Source organism: Candoia aspera, chromosome 2, assembly GCF_035149785.1.
Source record: "Candoia aspera isolate rCanAsp1 chromosome 2, rCanAsp1.hap2, whole genome shotgun sequence".
NCBI lineage: Eukaryota > Metazoa > Chordata > Lepidosauria > Squamata > Boidae > Candoia > Candoia aspera.
Genome location: NC_086154.1, coordinates 168,440,512 through 168,454,236, shown reverse-complemented (window position 1 = coordinate 168,454,236; position 13,725 = coordinate 168,440,512). Strand labels below are relative to the sequence as shown.

The window sequence follows — 13,725 nt, the reverse complement described above, 5'->3', positions numbered from 1 at the left end:
CAGCCCATCATTAGGACTGAATGGGGTTGCAGTCCCCCAAACAGAGCTAGCATGCAATTTGGAGATTCTCCTGGACTCATGGTTCCTGCTTAAGAAGCAGGGGGAGACCTTGGCCAGAAGGACCTTTGCACAGTTATATCTTGTGCACTAGTTGTGGTCTTTTCTGGAACAGGAGGCTTTGACATATTTTTGTCACCTTGTGTCTGGAGTATTACAATTCTCTCTGTGTGGGGCTGCTCTTGGAGACCACTCAGAAGCTGAAGCTGGTTCTGCATATGTGGCCATCCAAGCAGCTACTTCATAAGAGCTGCACTGGCTGCCAGTTAACTTTTAGGTGCAGTTCAAAGTGCTGGTTATCACCTTCAGAGCCTTATATGGTTCAGAGCCTGGCCATCTCCAAAACTACCTTCTCCAGGCTGAAACTGCCCATTTAGTAAAATCCAGGAGAGAGAGCTTGCTAAGGGTCCCTCCATCAGTGAAATGTCATCTACAGAAACTCTGTTGTCCACCCTTCTCAATGGTAGTCCACAGCTTATGGAATAGCCAACCCGCATATATTTGAACTATCCCCTACTTAGTTTTCTTCTGATGAGCAATGAAAATATGATTTTTTGGGAGGGCATTTGTGGGCAAATGAACATTATTCTGTCCCAGGGTGATGTATCTAGTTGTGTTTCTCAGTGTTTAAAAGGTTTTGTTCTGTTTAATCCTATGTATGTTGGTTCTGTAACCTGCTTCAAACCTGGCAGAACTGAGTAGCATAGAAAATACAAGTTTATCCAAGGTGTGATTATTGCTAACTGAATACATAAATAATGATATCATTGCACAAACAACACAAATTATGTCATCTGTAATTACAAATTATGGAATTCATATGACTGGCAGAAAGATATGTGATGCCACTTGCCCCGTTGCCATCCATGCTTCCTTCTCTTTCTATTCTTAGCTGAACTTCCTGGGCCAACCAAACTACCCTTCAAGCAATGAGTTGGGTTTCTTTTTCCCCAGAGCCTAAATACAATCTTATAGGATTCCATCAGACCCCTATGATATCACAGGGACCATACAGGAATAAGGGAAGCTGCCTTACTTTCAGTCAATTAATTGGCTCACGTAGCTCAAAATTATTGGCAATGGCAATGACTCTCCAGATTTTTGGGCCAGAATTTTTTCAGCACCACCTTAGGGATTTCCAAGATCGGTCCTGGGACTTTTGGCATGCAAATCATGTGTTCTGTGGTCCTTCCAATAAATAGAGCTACATAGATATAGAAATCTTTTATTCTTTGTAACTATCTAGTGGCTGTCTGGACTTTTCCACCCTGTCTATTGTAGCCCGATAAATAAATGATTCCACATGTCATACTTTGTGACAATGGTTACAGTTAGGTCTTTCCACAAGCATCAGAGCTAGCAAGCCCTATCTTGGTTTGTTTACGGTCATGCAGAGTCTTCCATCTAGAACTAGAAAAAGCTGCAAAAAGTAGCAGCAAGCACACCAACAGAAGCTAATAGTTATATTGCGTGGTTAGGCTTGGGTAGATACATCATCCTGCATTTGGAACACTACTGTGTTGGAGGACAGGAAGCAGCAATGTTGATTTCTTCATATGGAAATAAAATCTGAGCTGGAAGAGCTGTACTGATTTTTACCATAAAGTGAATATTACGAGACAATGACTCAACTCGTAGCTCAAACCTGGAAATTAAGAATTTCACCAACAGACCTGAAAAAATACCCTTTAACTTCATGTTACATCTTTCATATATGTGAAAACCTATTCCTACATAAAGGCCATCAACATGTGTTATCATACAGGCCTACTTGCATTGTTCAGTCAAAACTTTAACAGGTATTTCCTTCATTATTGGCTAAAACATTGGTGCATTCTTAAGTAGTTATATTTCTTCATATCAGTCTAGGTTTATTCCTAAAAGACATACAGTGGACCCAATTAGGAGAGCATTAAATATATTACATTAAATATAACAAAACTCCACTAGCTTTGCTACCATTAGATAGTAAAAGAATTTGAAAGAGTGGAAAGTATATTTCTCAAAAAATGTGATTAGAAGTAAGTTTATTTCTATAATTAACCATTTATGCTCACTGGCAAAAGCAGTAGCTAGCATAAATGGATTGGATATGGAATCTATTTCAAATAAATAGGGGTTACCAAATAAGGATGCTCACTCTCAAATATTTTGTTCAATCTCATAATTGGAGTACAAGCAAATAATATTAGGAAAAATAACCATATTCAAGATCTTAGTATAAAAAAGAACATTGTTTAGTTAACTTGTTTGCACGTGATATGCTTATTTTTCTTAGGAATCCAGAGACATATTTTATGTTCAGCTGGAATTAAATACATTTCAAGCAGTGACAGGTTTAGAAGTTATGTTGAATAGCATTGATAAAGGATCACAGAAGCAACGTTAAAACATGTGGATTTTGATATCTAGGACTAATCTTTGCAAAGGATTAAAAACGGAATTATGTTCCTCTTCTGGGCAAAATTAAAGTGGAACATACTATAAGGCAAGGCAATATATTTCATTATCATTGCTTGGCAGAATAGCAGCAGTCAAAATGACTGTTCAACAAAAAATCCATTTTTATTTCAACCACTTCTTGTTCTGTTGCCTATTGTTGGTTTCATGTATGGCAAATTTATATTTAATTATGAAAAAAATTAGGATCAGACTAGGTCTACAACATAAATAAAAGCATGACAGCATACAAATTTTTAAACATTATTTTGTTATTTTTCAGTTAAGATCATTCATATCATTAGAAATTCAAGGAATAGTACCAGTTGAGTTAGCACTGGATTCTTCTCTGGTTGGGACAATATCATTCCTTCCTGAAAGTAAGAAATGAATGGCTACTATCTGAAATACATATTTAAAATGTTTGAAGTTTGGAAAAGGTAGAATAATTTTTGTGTCCTGACCCATCTCTTCTCACACTCCTTGGACATTCACAAGAATCAGAATCAATTTGTTCAATACATAAAGAAAGAAGTAGGACATTTTATAGAATTAGTTAACTGGCAATGGCAATTCTGTGACTTCTGAATATCCTTTCAAAATTGAATGGATGTAACTACCAACCAAATTTCAAATGTCAAGTTCAGACATTTCTGATAAAATATAAAGACTGTATCAGTCAAGATCAATACATGATACGCTATTAGGATACAGTATCCAGATATTTGTTTTAGTGGTAGGACAAAAATTTGTCTTGATAATTTTAATACAGGGAAATTGTTTCATGCATTGATGAATCTTATTAGAATTCGTTGTGGCGCAGAATTGGGCCTAAATCTATTTCAACAAGCCATGAATTGAATGTAAAAATAATTTACAGGTTGACAACACTACCCACTAAAGTTGCATAATATAAATTACAATTATTCTAGATTAAGTTGCTGAGGATGTAAACAAATTGATAATTGTAAACAAATTATGTTCTTTGGTAGCAATACCTAAGTAGTCACTGTCCTAGGTTGAAAGTTTTGGAAGACACTTGGTAAATCCAACAGAAGAGAATATCTGTAGCTCAGGGTTGAACTATGGAGTCTTTGGTGCTCTCTGAGCTTGGTTGTTTGCTTGCAGATGTTTCATTACCCAACAAGGTAACATCATCAGTGCGAGTGAGTGTGGGGTTTGCTCCCTGTTTATATACAGTAGCTTGCCCTGCCAATGTTGGTGGGGGTCTGGTTTTCTCCTGGGTAGTTCCTTGATTAGGGTATTGTTTTCTGCTTGTTTGCCTGGTGTTAATCCCTGAGTGTTGACTGTTGGAGAGGATGGGTCCTGGTCTTTTTGTTTCCTTCTTAGCTTTTTTATTGTGTCTTTTGAATGGTGTGTAAATATAGTTTATTTCTATATGCCTATTGATGGCTGAGTTGTCTGGATGCCAAGCTTCCAGGAGTTCCCTAGCATTTTCGGATTGGCTTGGCCTAGGATGCCCACAGTTCCCCAGTTGAAGCTGTGGCTGAGTCTGTCCATGTCTTGTGAGATTAAGGAGTTTTTATCATTTCTTCTGACTGCTGGTCAGTGTTCATGGATGTGCTGTGCTAGTCTTCTGCCTGTGTGTCCTACATAGTGGTTGTTGCAGTCCTTATACTGTATGATGTTGTAGATGACTCCTGTTTTTTTTTCTTCTTGGGCTACTGGGTCTTTTGGTTTACTTAAGATGCTTTGGAGGGCTTTAGTTGGTTTGTGTGCTATGGTTATGCTGTGTGGTTGTAAGAGTCTGTTAGTTGTTTCAGAGATGTTTTGGATGTGTGGTAGTGTAATCCTCTTCATAGCTTCTGTTGCTTGTGCTGTAGTGGGTTGAATGGTCAGGCACTTTTTGATAAAGTTGCGTGGGTATCCATTTTGCTGGAATACATTGTATAGGCAGACTGTTTCCTTTTCCTGATGTCCTGGGTTGCTGCAGTGCATAAGTGCTCGTCTGAATAATGTTCTTACATGGTTCCTCTTGTGGGAGGTTGGGTTGTTATATTTGTAATGGAGCACTTGGTTAGTGTGGATTGTTTTTTGATAGACTTGCATTTCTAATTTGCCATCATTTCCTCTGCTGATGAGGATATCCAGGAGGGTAGCGTATTGTTGTTCTTCTTCCCTTGTGAATTTTATTCCTTTGAAGATGTTGATAGTTTCATGTGTCTTCTCTAGTTGTTCCTTTTTTATTATGATGAAGGTGTCATCTACATATCAGATCCATACTTTTGGTTTTATGTGTGGGAGTGCTAGAGTAGTGAGGCAGAGGTTGATGAGGTCAATTATTCTGGGTATTTTGATCTTAGTGTATTTGGCTAAGTCGGAAATGTTGTGTAGTATTGCTGCCATGGATTCTTTTGCTAGTTCTGGATCTATGGACATGAAGAGTGCTGCGACATCAAATGAAACCATAATTTCATCTTCTTCTATTTTTACGTCTTTGATTTTCTGGAGCTATTGTAGCAGGGAGTTGATAGAATATTCACTCCCCTCTGTGAGATATCCAAGCTTTTTTGTAAGTTTTTTGGCCTGACATAACTTGTCGTCCAATTGTATCATTACCAGGGACCCCAACATACAACATAGCCAAAGAACTTACAAGGAATTATGGTTTCATTTGATATCACAGCACTCTTTACATCCATAGATCCAGAACCAAGCTCAGAGAGCCCCAAGGACTCCACTTGGAAAATCACCCAACAATCTTTTAAAATGAATCCTGAAGTAGGCTTATCGTCTATGCTTCCTAATGCAAACAAATCTATCCAGCATAAGAAATGAATTCATCTTTATAGTTAGCTGCTAGATTTGTTGTTGCCAATCACTGGAAAATTAAAGTATATTTTTGTTGGATTAAAAACGTGTGAAATTACATTGGCCAAAAAATTAAATGAACAACAAGGCACTTTGAAAAGGTTTACAGCAACAGACAAATTCAGTCAAACTTAGTGACAATGTATTAGATAAGTTAATAGCATTTTCTTTCTATACAAATACCATTTTGAACATAAGAAGGAGTATAGATAATTAAAATGTTTTATTTCTGCGTATTTATATATAAAAATATTTCTGTGTGTTTATATATGTCAATGTATGTATGTGTTTGAATGGTTTTTTTTTTATTCTGTATTGTTATTGATAGTTTTTATTCCAGTTCATGGGGAGGGGGGGGGTTGGCTTGCAAAATGGTAATTGCAACAACACTTTTCTAAACCAGAAGAGACTCTGTATTGAATCTTGGTGATCTGCTGGCAGCATAGCTCTATATCTAACCCTGTACTGCTGATACTGGTTTGCACCAGCTCTTCAGGCTGTCTTGCAGGACTCTCACATCTTTACCTGGAGATGCTGGGGATTGAATGTGACTTTTCTCTATTTATAGAATTAAAGGGGAAGAAAGGCTGGCAACATGGCAAGCCTCCATGTCACTATGGGTTAAATGATACTAAATGGTTCCTTCTACTGTCTGCAGAATTGCCCTATCTAGTAACATAGTGCCATGGCTGCAAAAAATGGCATGCTTTCCATATATAAATATTATCCTGTAATATCTAGAAATCTTATCTTGTGATGTAATTAGAGTATGTACTTCTCCTCATTTCTGCTCCATGTTGTTGGCTACCCTTGCTTGGGACAGCGAGGCTCAGTGACTGGGCTCACACATCATGCTAACTCAGTCTGTTAAATGCCAGATTACTGAGTAAGTCATAATGGCTGGGCTCTCATTATACCTTAAAGCAAAACCAAACACATCATAGTGTGGCTTAGCACTATGGGTGAATACAGCCACTCTGTGGCTTAGTTCTAGCCGTATACAAATGTCACTAACATAGTATCTAGGAACTGGGTTTGACCATAGACCGACATCATTTTCTTGACTCAATCCTTCCCCAAATTGGTGGTGGTGGTGGGGTTTAAATTTCATATTCTATCCCAGCAGTGTTAATTTATTTTATTATATTTATATTCCTCCGTAATTAGAACTCAATCCCAATGTTCAGTGGAAATAAGTCTTGATGCAGGCGGTCACCAAATATACAAATTAGCATGATCTGATCTTGACTGCCACAAATTCAGCATTCTTACTGCACAAATGCCTATTCTGCACGTAGGGAATTCATCTCTCTCTCCCAGGGTAAGTATCCAGTTTCATGAGCAACTAGTATCTTGGATATGTGGAGGTTATTTATGGAGTTGGCATACATAATTCAAATTCATGCTCCCTTTTTTACAAGGGCTCAAAAGTCTACTATTTTATATCACCCCAGTAAAACAGCCTGGCACCTTTCATTTTCCCAGAGCATCACCTATTCCCACATAAGTACACAAGTCTGGTTGCTCACCGTTTTGTCTCTGTGCTGCTTTCCCGTTGACTTTCAATCTGCATTCCTTTTGGCTTTTCATTTCTGTTTCATGAAATCTAATGGTGCCTTGGCAGACAATGAAAGGATATATTCTCAGTGGCATTAGATTTAGTCCATCAAAACTAGATTAATTTTCAGGCCTGAGAAATCCCAGGAATGATAAGAGGCACCGCCAATCCAAAGAACATGAGCTCTAGAAAGCAAACAGTATTATTGGATAAGCTACAGCATATTGCATTTGAGATAAATAGTTGAAAGAGTACATGTGAATCTCAATAACAGAGGAACAAGCATCTATTAGAAGCATCCAGATATGGAAATACACAACTGCTTGAAACCCTGTAAGTGTCACTTTAAGAACTGATTAACAGTGGCCACCAGATGCATTCCAGTTTTTCTGCTGAACATAAAAAGTCTCTGGTTAAGTACAGGGAGCTACAGACAGGATCACAGAGAAGTAGGCAGGTGTCGATTATGTGTTTACATATTTCCTCATTCCTTCCTGCTTTACAAATGCCAAACACCAGTGCATGAACAATAGGTAAATCTGCAGCAGGTTCTGTTGTTTGCTCGTTTCTCTGGTGCCATGCTAATTTTAAAAAGAAATCTGTGGAGCTAAATAGACAGAGCTCCACCTTCATAAAAAACAGCTCGCTTCATTCTGGAACATTTTGCCGGCTGTCAATTTTTGTCAGACTACAGTGTTATTATCTCATGCTGGTATAGGACACTTCTTTATGCCTTCCACTTATAGCTTGCCAGTGCATTAGGCAGTTAGGGGGATCTTTAGATTCCCTTTGTTATCACTCACTTTGATGATGGATTACTGTAGTGAAGAAGCTGTAGGGTACAGAGTTACCCACCGATGCTTATTGAGTGACTTTGGGCCAGTCCCCCTTTCTCAGTCCAACCTACCTCATAGGGTTGTTGTTGTGGGGAAAAATAGTGTGCTATGCATGCCTTGATCTACAGAATGAAACGTGCAATACAAAGCTAAGAACAACAAAAATGCTAAGCTATAAACCAAGCTATGGATAGGTTCAAATGTTGCATTAAGCCAAAACCAAATAAACAATTCAATGTGCGAACCCACTTAGCATGATACAAGTTCATGCTAACCTGATTTTTATGCACTTTATCTTTCCATGCAGGAGCTTCACAGTGCTGTGGCAGCTGTCCTTGACACCCTGGCATTTCAGGTTGTGCAATTGCTTCGGTGGTTGAGGCAGCCTTTGTCTGCACAGAAAATGGAGGTAAGACTTCATTGTGAAGACCACTTGTCATCACAGTCCTTTCTGTATTTCTATACTACCCTGCACCCCCATTTTACAGACTGGAGGTAGATCAATGCCTGGCCTAAAGCTCTTAACAGTAGCAGACCTTAAAGTGACATTTTGGCCATGTGAACTTCATGCCTTTGGTAGTGTCTTGTCTTTTTATATTGTCTTCCTTCCTCCTCTAACCTTTAATTAAGAGATTTGAAGATCCTGAAAATGTATTTTTGTACACCTGGCTTAATCAAGATATGGCTGATAGCGATTCAGTTCTGTGTATCCTTTTTCAGAGCAGGCTTTGTGCTCATCTTGCTGATTTCAAGGGGTGTGTGCCTGCATGTCTGCAAAGAACAGAAATCAGCCTGCAGCAGCTGCCCTCAGTGATGGAAAGGGAGAGGAATTAATGTGAAGGGACAGAGCAGCACCTGTTACTGTGGTCCTAAAACAGGAAAGATTGAATATGGGCAAAGTATTCCCAAACATGTTCAGCTCCGGAAAATGTTCAGTTCTGGACTGAAGACTGAAATTGTAGCCTAGACAGAGACCTCTGTTCGCTGGTGACCAAAAACCATACTGAGCAAACATTTTAGTGTGTCGTTGCGCTTGTGCATCCACCTTCCAGCAGGTTCAGCATCCCTTGGTTTAAAAAGCTGATCCTGTCACAGGTGCTTGCTTCTCCAACCGCAGGGCTGCCTTTCGCATCGGCACAGTGACAGCAGAAGCATAATCGCGCAAGGTGTAGCGAATCAACTTCGCAACCGCAGATTGACCCTCGGGCTGGGAGCATCTCTTCCACGACCCCTGGTAGGAGGCGATCGTCCCGAGGACCTCTCACAAGCGCAGCGGGGGAGTCCGGTCTTGCGCTCGCGTCCCCTTTCGGGGCTGGAAATCCCTCGCTTCCTATGGCAACGGAGCACATCGACTGCCAGGAGGAAAACGCACCCACCCTCCTCACCCTCACCGCCGAGAAGAGGGCGGGGGAATCTCGGTGCGCAGGCCCCGCCCCACCGGTGCGTGCCGAGCGCAGGCCCAGCTGCCTTCGGCAGGCGGGCAGGAGCTGAGACCAGTGCGAGAGGAGAGGACGCGCGAGGCGGCCGAGGCCGGGAGTCTCTTCTGGAGCAGGAAACGGCAGTCCGGGCAGGGCCGCGAAGGAAGGGCGCCGGGGAGGAGCCGAGGCGCGGGGGAGGAGCCGCTGCAGCCCCAGCCTGCGTGCGTCAGGTCTTGCGGGCAACTCGGCAAAGTTCAGGGAAGGCAGGAAAGCGGCTCCTTTGAGGCGAGAGAACAGGCGAGCCCGGCCCAGCCCGGAGCGAGGTGGGGGTCTTTCCCGGTCCTCGCCGGGGAGCGCGGGAAGGCATCTCCCAGGGAAAAGTTTGTGGCGTGGCCGGGAGCGGGCGGCTGAGCTGAAGAAGCGGGTCCCATGGAGGGGCGGGAGCTGCAGGAACAGCCGCCCGAGCCGGAGGGACGCCAAGGCGTGCAGCCCTGAGCGGTGGCTCACGGCTCCTCGGTCTCCATGGGCGCGGGTGGCGTGCTTTAGGAGGCAGGCGGGTGCCCGCCTCGGCGCCGTCATGGCCAAATGGCTGAACAAGTACTTTAGCCTGGGCAATAACAAGACCAAGAGCCCTCCGCAGCCGCCCCGACCGGACTATCGGGACAAGCGGAACGGGACAGCGGTAGCGGGCGGCGGAGGGCATCACAACCACCACCATCACCACCATCACCACCACCACACGTCGCCGTGCTTCCCGCGCCACGACACCAGCGACCTGCTTCGCGCCTACCGCGCGCAGAAGGAGCGCGACTTCGAGGACCCTTACAGCGGGCCTGGCTCGTCGCTGCGCAAACTGAGGGCGCTATGCCGCGCCGAGTATTGCGCGCCGGAGGAGCTGCTGGTCGAGTCGGCCGGTCCCAAGCCCTTTTCGTCCGCGTCCTGCTGCGGCGGCAGTGGAGTAGGCAGCGGCGGTAGCAGCGCCGCCGTCGCCTCCGCCCCCGCCCCCTCGGTGGCCTCCTCTTCGCCTCAGCTCTTCCGCAGTCACAGCGAGCGCCGAGCCGCCACCCCGCCCGACTCCGCGTCGGTCAAGTACATTTCCCCCAAGCACCGGCTAATCAAAATAGAAAGCAACGAAGGTTGTAAGGGCGGCAGCGGCGTTCCCATCACCTGGAGCCCGCCGGGAATTGGCGGAGCCGGGCAGAAGAAGCTCAACAAGTGTCTCGAACAAGTGGAGGGTGGCGGCGGCATCTCTGGCACCAAGAAGGAGAAAGTAAGTGACCCTCTGCCCACGCCTATATTTTTGCGGAGGATTGAAAATGAGGGGAGAGGCTTTTTGTCTGGTTCTCACGTGCACGGTGAATTGCTGATTTTGCTACCTCTGAGTAGCCATTCACAGAAGCATATGTAGGATTTCTTCCTAGCGCTGGGTTGCTGTGCAACTTTTGATTGATGTCTGGATGCATAAACTTTAATTATTTGAGGATGCTAGGAAACTTCATGATATTTTGCTTTCACTAGTGGCTGATTCACACTTGCCTGATCTTCACTTCCAGACTGTAAGATCTCTCTGCTGAAGGGCTTATAATGCAGCCCTTTATGACTAGTGTTTGGATGAGCAAACAGTTGTTTGGAAGCATTATTTTAAAGGTGGTATGAAAGTTCCTTCGGTGACATTAAATCTGTTCAGACGTATTTGATTGCCCTTTTTCCATCATTAAATTATTGATTTGTGTGAGAGCCAGTTTGGTCTAGCGGTTAAGGCACCAGGCTAGGAACCAGGAGACTGAGAGTCCTAGTCCCACCTTGGGCTCCAAGCCATCTGGGTGACCTTGGGCCAGTCCCTCTCTCTCAGCCCTAGGAAGCAGGCAATGGCAAACCACTTCTGAAAATCTTGCCAAGAAAACTGCAGGGACTTGTCCAGGTAGTTGCCAGGAGTCAACACTGTCTCAAAGGCACCAAAAAAAAAAAAAATGTGAATCATCCTGTGCATCTGACTTTCAGGTTTAACCCAAGCTACAGTATGCGTATTTGGCCTGGTAGGCAGTATGCTGGGAAAGAGTAGTGATAGGGTTCAGCAGGCTGGATGGAAAAGACAGATGGAGAATAGGCTGAGCGTAGAAGTGAGTGTGAACTGGTTAGGGCCAGCTATTCCAACACCGGTAGTTGCTTGAATCAACTGGGCCTCCTGCATGCAAAATGAGCCTATAGCAGTCCTTTCTTGGTGGAAGTATGGATTCCTGAAAAGTGTTTGTGTGTATGTATGTGTTTAGACTTTGCCCTTATTGCATTCAAGGAGTAGAGTGCATGATGCTATGTATGTGCTTATCCTGTGGTATTCACACTCCCATTGTTGCATAAGTTATGTCAAGAGACAGTGACTTTTCCAAGGGCAACCTGTGAGCTTCATGGCTGAATCAGGATGTGAACCTAAGCAAATCTGTGCTATGCTGGGCCTACTTCTGTCTAGAGATAAGTATGTGTGTGCATGTGTGTGTGTGAGAGAGAGAACTTTGTTAGCTTGGCTGTGTTGGACAGAGGTTTATGCTCTTACAGAGCCTGAATAAGTACCAATTTCTTAATGGAGACCCACTGGTAAAGCCAAATTTTGTGCCCCACATTTCCTCCTTTAGAATAGATTACACCGTTATCTGAACTAGTAATTGTGAAATGTCAATGTGGGTCTATTGAAAAAGTCCTCTTTCTGATGTAGATGCTGCCTTCATTTGTTCCTCACATAAGAAAATACTTTCAAATCTTTCTTTCTCTTTGCTGAGGAAACAGTTAACAACAGAGCTTCTGAGAGGCTTTCTTTTCTTCTGAGAGGCAGGTACTATAGGTGAATTCTTGAACCAAACTCCAAACATTTTAGACTTCATAACTCCTTCCCTTTTTTTTTTGACGGACACACTCTGTGTTGCTGGGTCTGTCTTTAGACATGCCAGTTACGATTGGTTAGACTTGGATTTGGAACTTCCTCTCTATTCTATGCTGGACTCTAATGTCCCTACCTGAAACATTAGAAGTGGGCACTGTTCAAATTTTTAGTCTTTTCTGGTATACAATAACAAATTGCTTGGTGACTCAGCTGCTTTATATCTGGCCAGCTGAGAGTCCACATGACTTGTTGCAATTGTGGCAAGAGTATGCAACAGATAGTGGTTGTATTTTCAGACCTCTAAAAGAGAAAAGATGCTTTAATCCCTCAGATAAAGCACTAGGGAAGCAGGGTTTCTTTATACTGCAATAACCTGAGTCATATGCAAAATAGTTCTAACTCCTTGAGTCAGTATAGATGCTTTTTAAGGAATAAAGATCCAAGCATTTTCAGAGTCAATCTGCTGTCACATGGTTTTTAATTTTTATATAAAGTGTTTGAGTCAGCAGTTTGTTAGAAAGGTAAAAAAAAACATGTTTTAATCCATTTGGGTTTTAACTCTAACTCTCACATGTAATTCATTATAATGTCAACAAACATTTTAAAATTAGCAATTTGTTCAGGTGGAATGTTCATGTGTTCCCATGTTTTTGACATTCTTCAGATCCAACATTTTTGAGAAATGCTTATGTTCCAACAGGGGGAGCTTCATGACCCTTCAGATTCTTTTGGAGGAGATCATCTTGTAGATAATTCTGAAGTTAAGGCAGATTTCATCGCTGCTTGACCAAGATCCAAAGAGCAGCTTTAAGCCAAGGCTTCTGCATATCCATTCTTTTACATTTATTTCTTCAAAAACAGACGTTCTGCCTTCAGGGAACACTTTCCACGGCCTAAATGGAGAGACACTGCTGCTGCATGTCTGCTGTGGGTTACTGGAGTGTTGCCCTGAGGATTTTGGAGATTTCTTTGACTTGTGCTCCATTCTTTGCAGCTGCTGGTCAACCTGTTGAGCAAGAGAAGACCTCTGTATTGGTCCTTCTTACAATTTTTCTTAAGGGGCACTCTAACAAGGGTAAATGTAATTTTATTTTTAATTTAATAATTTAATTTTAATTTAGTGATAATACAGAAAGTTAGAACAAAATTCCTTTTTAAATTATTTTTATTAAAAGTTTTTACATAGCTAAAAGACAAATACAGAAGTATATAAAGAAAAGAAAGAAAAAGAGAAAAAAAGAAAAATGGAAAAAATACATTTAAAGAGAGAAAAAAAGATAGTTAAAGAAGTGTCTTCACCCTTCTTTATAGCAATTACAAGCAAACTCATTATCCTTCCTCCTTCCTTAACATTATAATAATCCCTTCAGCCCTCCCCATTCAGTCTTTTCAATCATCAAATTCAGAAATCACCATTTCACTTTTTTCCATCTTCAGAAACTTAGAACAAAATTCCTAACCCAGAGAAGTGGTGAGCTCCCTTTTGCTGGATATATTCAAGTAGAAGCTAGACAGTCATCCATCAAAGAGATTTTAATTTGGATTCCTGCACAGAGAAGGCATTGGATTTAGTGACCTCAATGCCCCCTTCTAACTATGACTCTATCTGAAAGCCATAGCTATGTTACATGTTATGTCTGATGTTATGGTACAGCTAAAGTTTTTAAGGTATTTGGGTTTTTTTTTACTTGGTAGAGTTATCTTTAGCCT

At 42.1% G+C, this 13,725-nt stretch overlaps 1 protein-coding gene across 1 annotated transcript in view; it reads left to right on the top strand.

The window, feature by feature from the left end:
- Positions 1–9,248: 9,248 nt before the first annotated feature.
- Positions 9,249–13,725, top strand: part of SHB (SH2 domain containing adaptor protein B) — a 159,504-nt gene continuing 155,027 nt past the window's right edge. Inside the window, exon 1 of the mRNA XM_063294816.1 lies at positions 9,249–10,410. Coding sequence (XP_063150886.1) covers positions 9,718–10,410 — 693 coding nt within the window. The 5' untranslated portion in view covers positions 9,249–9,717. The remainder of the gene's footprint in view (positions 10,411–13,725) is intronic.